The sequence below is a fragment of the Citrus clementina genome, unplaced genomic scaffold, assembly GCF_000493195.1.
Source record: "Citrus clementina cultivar Clemenules unplaced genomic scaffold, Citrus_clementina_v1.0 scaffold_2, whole genome shotgun sequence".
Lineage (NCBI taxonomy): Eukaryota > Viridiplantae > Streptophyta > Magnoliopsida > Sapindales > Rutaceae > Citrus > Citrus x clementina.
Window position 1 is genome coordinate 33093447 of NW_006262688.1, and position 7685 is coordinate 33101131.

Here is a 7685-nt window from a genome sequence, read left to right on the forward strand (position 1 = left end):
ACAAGCAATTCGTTTCAGATTATGCGAAAGATCTTAATTATATACCACGCCTTTATTTCTTTTATCATGTATGGTTAATGTTAATTTTTTTTTATTTTCTTATTTTATGTCCGTTTTATAATGGTACAATTTAAATATTTAGATTTGTAATGAACCGAATCGACTTCTAACAATCAATACTGAAGTTAAGAAAATCAATTTTCACTAATACACATAGAAAGACTCAAACATAACCCTTATAATAAAAAATAATTTAACACCAATGTTGGATGTTTTCTGGCATTCTTCTATTTTTATAGTGCAAAAAAGTTTAAATGAACTCATGTTAATTATTACTCTTCATCGTATTGTTGATGGTCTCAGTTAGTGAATTAATTTGCTTAATCACCGATAAATTCTGTGGCTTTTATATCCATTCAATAAAAAAGCAAAAGTCTTTATTGGATTTTGAAGAGGGTTCAAAAGGTACATCCACATTTGACTGAGGACCGTTTCTATTCTTGGTCTTTACAGGTTTTAAATTCTTTTTTTTTTCTTTTATGAGCTGGTTTACAGGTTTTAAATTAATTAGCCATATATGCATTGCAACTAGCAATGAAATAATTGATGTAAAAGCATTAATGACTCAGTATTTTGCAGTAAGTCAAAGAATAAGTTTTAAATTCGCTTATTTTAATGAGAATCTTAATAAAGTTCATTTATCGAAATCATATTTCAAAAAGTTATTGTTGATTGCTTCTTTATATTCGTTTTTTGACTTTAATAAATTGAATTAAAAAAATCATGTGCTAAGGATTTTCTTTGTTGGTACCTATAATTTTCTTGCCGAGGAAGGAAATTCCGCTTTTAAACTTTTATAAAAGCTTGCTGGCAGTAAACTGAAAAGAGCAATTTAAACACATGGCATCGAATACATAAAGTCACAGAACTCAATTGCATTGAAAAGACAGGAGCCGAGCCAAGTTTATAGATTGAAACATACATAAGTATAACATCATAAAATCACACCAAATTCTTACCATTTTTTACTTAATTATTCATTTATTCTCTTCAATTTAAATTATTTCTTCATTGTATTGATTCTCTATCTATCCGTTTCCTTATAATAATAACAATAAAGAGATCGTCTTCTCATTGCCTTTCTAATTTGATATTGTATTCTCTGTAAATCACAATTTTTGTCAACTTTATTTTTGTTCTCTTTTCATATTTTTCTTATTGCAGTGACTTTGATAACACTTGTGGGTTTCATTTCAATTTTAATATATCTATCGGAATATATTTGTTTCTGTTATTGCAGTGACTTTGATAACACTTGTGGGTTTCATTTCAATTTTAAGATCAGATTTTCTTTTATCCCAATCATATGGTTATAAACAAAATTTTCAAGCTTGAAACTATTGTTGCAGTTATTATATGTTTTTGTATGGTGTTGATAGATAGAAAGCAATTATCTTTGAAGGGAACAAAAGAAATAAGAAGAAATTATTGAAGTTTGATAATGGAGATGGAGAGAGAGTGAGAGGGGAAGAACGGAAGAAGAAACAGAAAAAAAAATTAGAATTATTTAAGTTTTTACAAATTTAAGGGTAATTTTATCTTCGTAACACTTGTTTCCTTAATTTCCTAAACTCAACCACGAGTTTCTAAGACGAGGAGTCAAAAACTTTTTATTTTTATTTTTGACGCATATACGGATGGAAAGAGGGGGGAAAAAAAGATCTGATACTGATATTTTAAAAATGTTAAGGATATATTACTCTGCTATGTCCCATGGCTATACGTACCATCAATACAGATATACATATACATATACATATACATACATATATTCCGAGAGATCATCTTATACCATGCAAGTGAACATAGACATAAACTTATAGTTATTAATATCAGGATGTACGTAGTTGATGATTTGATGTGACTGTGATTCAACAATTAACCCTCTTAATTGAAATTGGAGGCTCCACCACCAACCCAATTCAATTCTTTCAAAAGATAGTCTAGAAGCTGCCTGCCTAAAATATCCATGTCAGATGCCATAAATTGAAAGTTAGCTGGGCTAACACGTAGGAATTTTCATTTTCTTTTCACCTATATTTATATACTGTTAATTAACATATATTTTAAATGCGTCGTGTACTTTTCGCCCAGTGTAATAAGTAGGTATCCAATGAGTATAAATACACTAGCGTTCTTCTTGTTTCCCGGCCATCACCGTTTCAATTGAAAATTCAAAGCTTTAATTTAAGTAGTTGTTGATGGATATTCTGTTCGAGATGAAGGTGACGATTTGTCTTACTTTTTGTTTACTGAATGCTCTAGACGTAGTATCTGCGAAGCCTCTTGCTACACGTTGGCCAAGGGACGACGGATTGAACCTATCATCGGAAAATGAGGATCTTGTGACTAACTTACCTGGCCAGCCTAATGTAGATTTCCGGCACTACGCCGGCTACGTCACCGTCAATGAACACAATGGACGGGCTCTTTTCTACTGGTTCTATGAGGCCATGACTCGCCCTCAGGAAAAACCCTTGGTGCTTTGGCTTAATGGAGGTAATAAACAAGTTAATTTGCTTGTTATTCTTAATTCTTTCGTCATAATATAATAACATATAACATGCATCCGCTTTTCTTGTCCATCATTCAGCCAACGCTAGTGTTACCCTGATCATAAACCTTTTCTTTTAATCAGTTCCTTCTTCCACAAAATTGAAAAGTGCTAATATGTTTTTCATCTCATGCCTAGTTTAATTAACTAGGTAAATTGCACTCCACCCCCCATTGATATTGACATTCATCAATGTGCCCCAGCCAATAAATTAAGTTGTTAGTTGACCAGCTTAAAAATAGGTGTTTGACTATTTTATTTGCTAATTAGATTTAAAAATCTTATTCTCTCATATTTTGGTTTCTTATGTCTTGTGATACTAACAATTAGGAGCAAAATTAATTATAATTTCAGGAGACAACCGAGGTCAATAGGTCATTTTAAAGGAAATTAAACAATAGCGGCTTGGGGTTGCGTTAATGATCTACAGTACATTACGGGGACTTGTTTGATGAATGTCAAAATTAATTTCCTTTTTTTTTAATCCTTCGGGTGGGGGTTGGGGGAGTTTGAAATTTACCGTAATGAGAAGGTGGAGTATTGTATTCAGTTTTAAGGTTTCAAAATCTAAAAGCTCAGTGATTCCCTATATTAATTAAATAGGCAACCCTCTCAAAATTTAATTAAAAAAAAAAAAAGCACAGCCGTCAGAGAGACCCACTGTTGATAATTAAACAGCACACTTGCTAATAAAGAATTAATAAAAAAAAAAAAATCCTTTGAGGATATGTATGATTGATTGATTACCCTTTTTCCTCATCTCTAATTTATATTTTCTTCATTTACATCTAAAATCACGAGCCTCTCGTTCATCGCATAATTGGTATTGTGAAATTTCTTATGTATTCTTTATGTTCTCTAATGAGGTGACAAGATTCTCTGTGTTTCAGGCCCTGGATGTTCTTCTGTAGGATATGGAGCAACACAGGAGATTGGTCCTTTTCTAGTGGACACTGACGGCCGCGGTCTTCAATTTAATCCCTATGCTTGGAATAAAGGTACGAGGTCGATAATTCACATGTCACACGAATATTTGCATCTATTATCTTTGCTTATTTTTCTTAGACAGATCAGTTATAAATGCATCCTATAAAAATTAATTTACACCCTAATAATGTCACACTTTGCTTTTATGGGTACGTTCATTATTGATGAACGTGGACGCACAGCTGCATATATATGTATGATTATAATAAGATGGTATATTAAATAAGTTGTTTATTTTGTTTACGATTGTGCAGAAGCCAATATGTTATTCCTGGAGTCACCTATTGGAGTTGGCTTTTCTTACTCCAATACAACTAACGATTATGAAATGCTGGGCGATGACTTTACAGGTGAGTTGCGCACAAACTGATCTTGCTGATGCAGATACACATATACAGCTGACATTATATCACTCACATAAGGTTTATCATTGTTGGTGAAAAGTGCAACTAGTGATACACTATCATGCATTTTGATGTTAAGTTGTTAACACACGCACATACGTGGGTACATAACTTTTTTTCCCCCCCTTTAATTATATGAGTCTAAAATTTTGAAAACACTATTTCTTAATTTGCATTTATTTATGTTCTTTCTATCATAGCAAATGATTCTTATACCTTCTTGCACAAGTGGTTCCTCAAGTTTCCATCATACCGAAGAAGAACCTTTTACATTGCTGGGGAGAGCTATGCAGGTATTTTATAAAAATAATATTTAGTACAATCTCCTGACATTTATAATATAAAGTTTTTCTTTCTTTTTTTTGAATGGATATAAAGTTTTTCGGATCTGCCAATTAATATAGATCTATATTATTTTGATTGAATGGCCATCTATGGCGACTTTCTTATTTATAACACACACACATCTATATATACAGGAAGATATATTCCAGAGCTGGCCGAGCTCATCCATGACAGGAACAAGGATCCTTCTTTATATATAGATCTCAAGGGCATTTTGGTATGTTAAAATGAGTTAATGCATGCGTTCATTTTTCTCGATCAGATAGCCATTTGGCGTTGCCACCTACTGTTACATGATTTAATAACCACAGTACATGTATAGCTGGGAAATCCCGAAACATCTACGGCTGAGGATTGGCAAGGTCTCGTGGATTATGCTTGGAGCCATGCTGTGGTATCTGATGAAACTCACAAAATAATCCTTAGAACCTGTGATTTTAACAGCAGTGATCCATGGAGCAGCGATGAGTGCAGTGACGCAGTGGCTGAAGTACTCAAACAGTACAAGGAGATCGATATATACAGCATCTACACTTCAGTTTGCAGTAGCAATTCCTTGGAATCATCACAACTTATGATGAAACGAACATCTAAAATGGTATAAAATTAGCAAAAATTTGAAGGGTTAAATTCTCTTTTCGTCCTTGGGAGTTTTGGCTCACCATCCAATTGGTGCCTCTTTCTTAGAAAATAACTAAAATGTCCTTATCTAGTATGTATTCTACCATAATTAGCATAATGGAGTCCCTTTAAGTGACTTGATTGGGTTTGCTCCCCAGTTCGAGTCGCAGGGAAGTCGCCTTTGTTGGGAGAACTTGTGCCTCCTGATTTGAGCGGGGACTTCTAGTCTGGATTGTAGTACGAGCTTAAAGGTACCTCTCACAGTTGGGGCCCTCTCCATAATACCTCGTGGTTAAGACAAAAAAAAAAATTGTGGAAGCTAACTTTCTAAGGGTAAAATAGTATTTTGGTCTATGTAACTTCATATTCAAATATAACATGCAGCAGATAAAGAATAATTTAATAGATTTTAAAGGATACAAGTAAAAAAAAATGTATAATTGGCACAAACTCTGTGAGGTAAAGGAATTAGCCAAAGTTGAATATTCAAAATTTAGTACGGCCTTGTAAATTTAATTGATATGATAGAATTGAAGTGAAATATGTTTGCTTGGCAGATGCCTAGGATTATGGGTGGCTACGATCCGTGCCTGGATAACTACGCAAAGGCTTTCTATAATAGACTGGATGTTCAGAAGGCTTTACATGTTAGTGACGGTCACCTTCTGAGGAACTGGAGCATCTGCAAGTAATTAATTTAATTTTCTGCTTTCTAATTTATCCGCTTAATTCTTTGGAGCTTTTATGGTGGTGGCTTGATTTATGAACATCTTTATCATTTTTTCAATTTTTTTTTCCTTAATGCAGTACTACAATGTATGAAGGGTGGCCGCAACCTAAACCTTCTGTTCTTCCTATATACACCAAACTTATCGAGGCAGGACTCAGAATATGGATTTACAGGTGGATTTTCCATGCTGTCTGGAGATTGTGGTGATTCATTTATTTCATTGGATTTGATAAATTTTATTAAGTCGTTTGCTCTTTATATTAATTTACTTTGATTGTTTCAGTGGAGACACAGATGGAAGAGTGCCTGTATTATCAACAAGATATTGCTTAGATTCTCTTGGGCTGTCAATCACAAAGTCTTGGAGGCCCTGGTATCACCAGAAGCAGGTATCATACTTAGGTTAACCAGAATGACAATAGAAAACGATCAGCAGCATGTTTAAATTAGCACTTAATTTTTACCTCACTTAGTTTTGATCACTACTAACAAATTTAGAGGTAGGTATATAATATATAGATAAATAATTGATGTCACTTTGGATTACATAACATCAGGTTGGTGGCTGGGTTCAAGAATATGCAGGGCTTACATTTGTAACTGTTAGAGGGGCAGGCCATGCAGTGCCAGTCTTCAAACCCAGCGATTCACTTGCATTATTCTCATCCTTTCTTCTTGGAGATCCTCTTCCTTCTGTTCGGATGTAAACCATGCATGCTATATATATGTAACTGACAGAAGATTATCTGCGTAATTTCTCCATATTTTGAGATTTTGCTCCTAATATGTAGCGTCTTGTCTGTGTTATATCGTAGCTATCAATACAGTAATACTAGTAAATAAAAACATGGCCTCAGAAGAGCTCTGTTCAGACCCTTGATAATAAGACTTTTATATTTGACTTTTCTTTGAGTGTATTTAGTTGCTCTTGTATAATACATACAGGTGCCGAAATTTAGCTTTAAATTGCCTGTCTTCATTGGAAAATGAAGCCCGTCATTCACTAGAACATAATCAACAGGGATCAATTCGATACCCATAACGTTCTACCTAATCTCTTTACATGAGCAATCATAAAAAATTTATGGAAAAAATATGATTAAATTTAGGGTAAACAAGTGGAATCGTTACTAGGAATGACAAAAAAGACACCAAACGGTTGTGGCTCAGTTGGCGGCGCAGGCTGGGTAAGTGGGAAGAGCTCTCGGGTTCGATCCTCACTAAACACACCATTTGGGAGGGGTAAAGAGCCTTAACTGTGACTACACCCCGAATCCGAATTAGTCGGGGCCCAATGCGGTCGCCGGAAATCGGATGGTTTAAACCAAAAAAAAAAAAAAAAGACATCAGACTCTCTAAATAAGGATTTCAGTTTAGAATCTAATAAAAGGCCAGGCCCAATAATCTTACTAATTACTTGAAATATATATATATATATATATATATATATATATATATATATATATATATATATATATATATATATATATATATATATATTGGTTTAATCATATCAAACAATTTATGAGGATTGATGATATATGTTGTTAGTTGGAAATTCTAATATCGACAAATACATTTATATGAAATGACACATAATTGTTTTGTTAGTTGGAAATTCTAATATCAACGAATACATTTATATGAAATGACACAAAATTGTTTCATGAAGAAAAAAAATTTGTTACACTTAAATTACTATTTATTTCCATCAATAATTAGAATTATTTTCTTACAAAATTAGAATGTTACGCTCAATCACATAAATTTGTTTCCGATTCCATTATCGTTCTATATAAAAAAAAATATTTATTGTAATAAATAGGCAAAATTTAACCGAAATTTCTGCGGCACAACCATATTTAATATTTTATGAAATTAATAGATATATATATATAAAAGAGGGCTTGAGGAGGTGAAGTGTCCCTATCAAGTATTGGAACTCGATGTATGTAAACCAAAAACTAAAAGGCAATGGTTGCTC

The 7685-nt window shown here is 33.2% G+C and overlaps 1 protein-coding gene across 1 annotated transcript; it reads left to right on the plus strand.

Moving 5' to 3' along the window:
* Nucleotides 1-2161: 2161 nt before the first annotated feature.
* Nucleotides 2162-6607, plus strand: LOC18053322 (serine carboxypeptidase-like 31). The gene is made up of 10 exons (XM_006449222.2): nt 2162-2559; nt 3505-3612; nt 3856-3951; nt 4206-4298; nt 4485-4567; nt 4673-4948; nt 5529-5659; nt 5779-5874; nt 5985-6090; nt 6259-6607. The coding sequence occupies exons 1-10, from the start codon at nt 2262-2264 to the stop codon at nt 6406-6408; spliced, it is 1437 nt and encodes a 478-aa protein (XP_006449285.1). The 5' UTR covers nt 2162-2261; the 3' UTR covers nt 6409-6607.
* Nucleotides 6608-7685: the final 1078 nt, after the last annotated feature.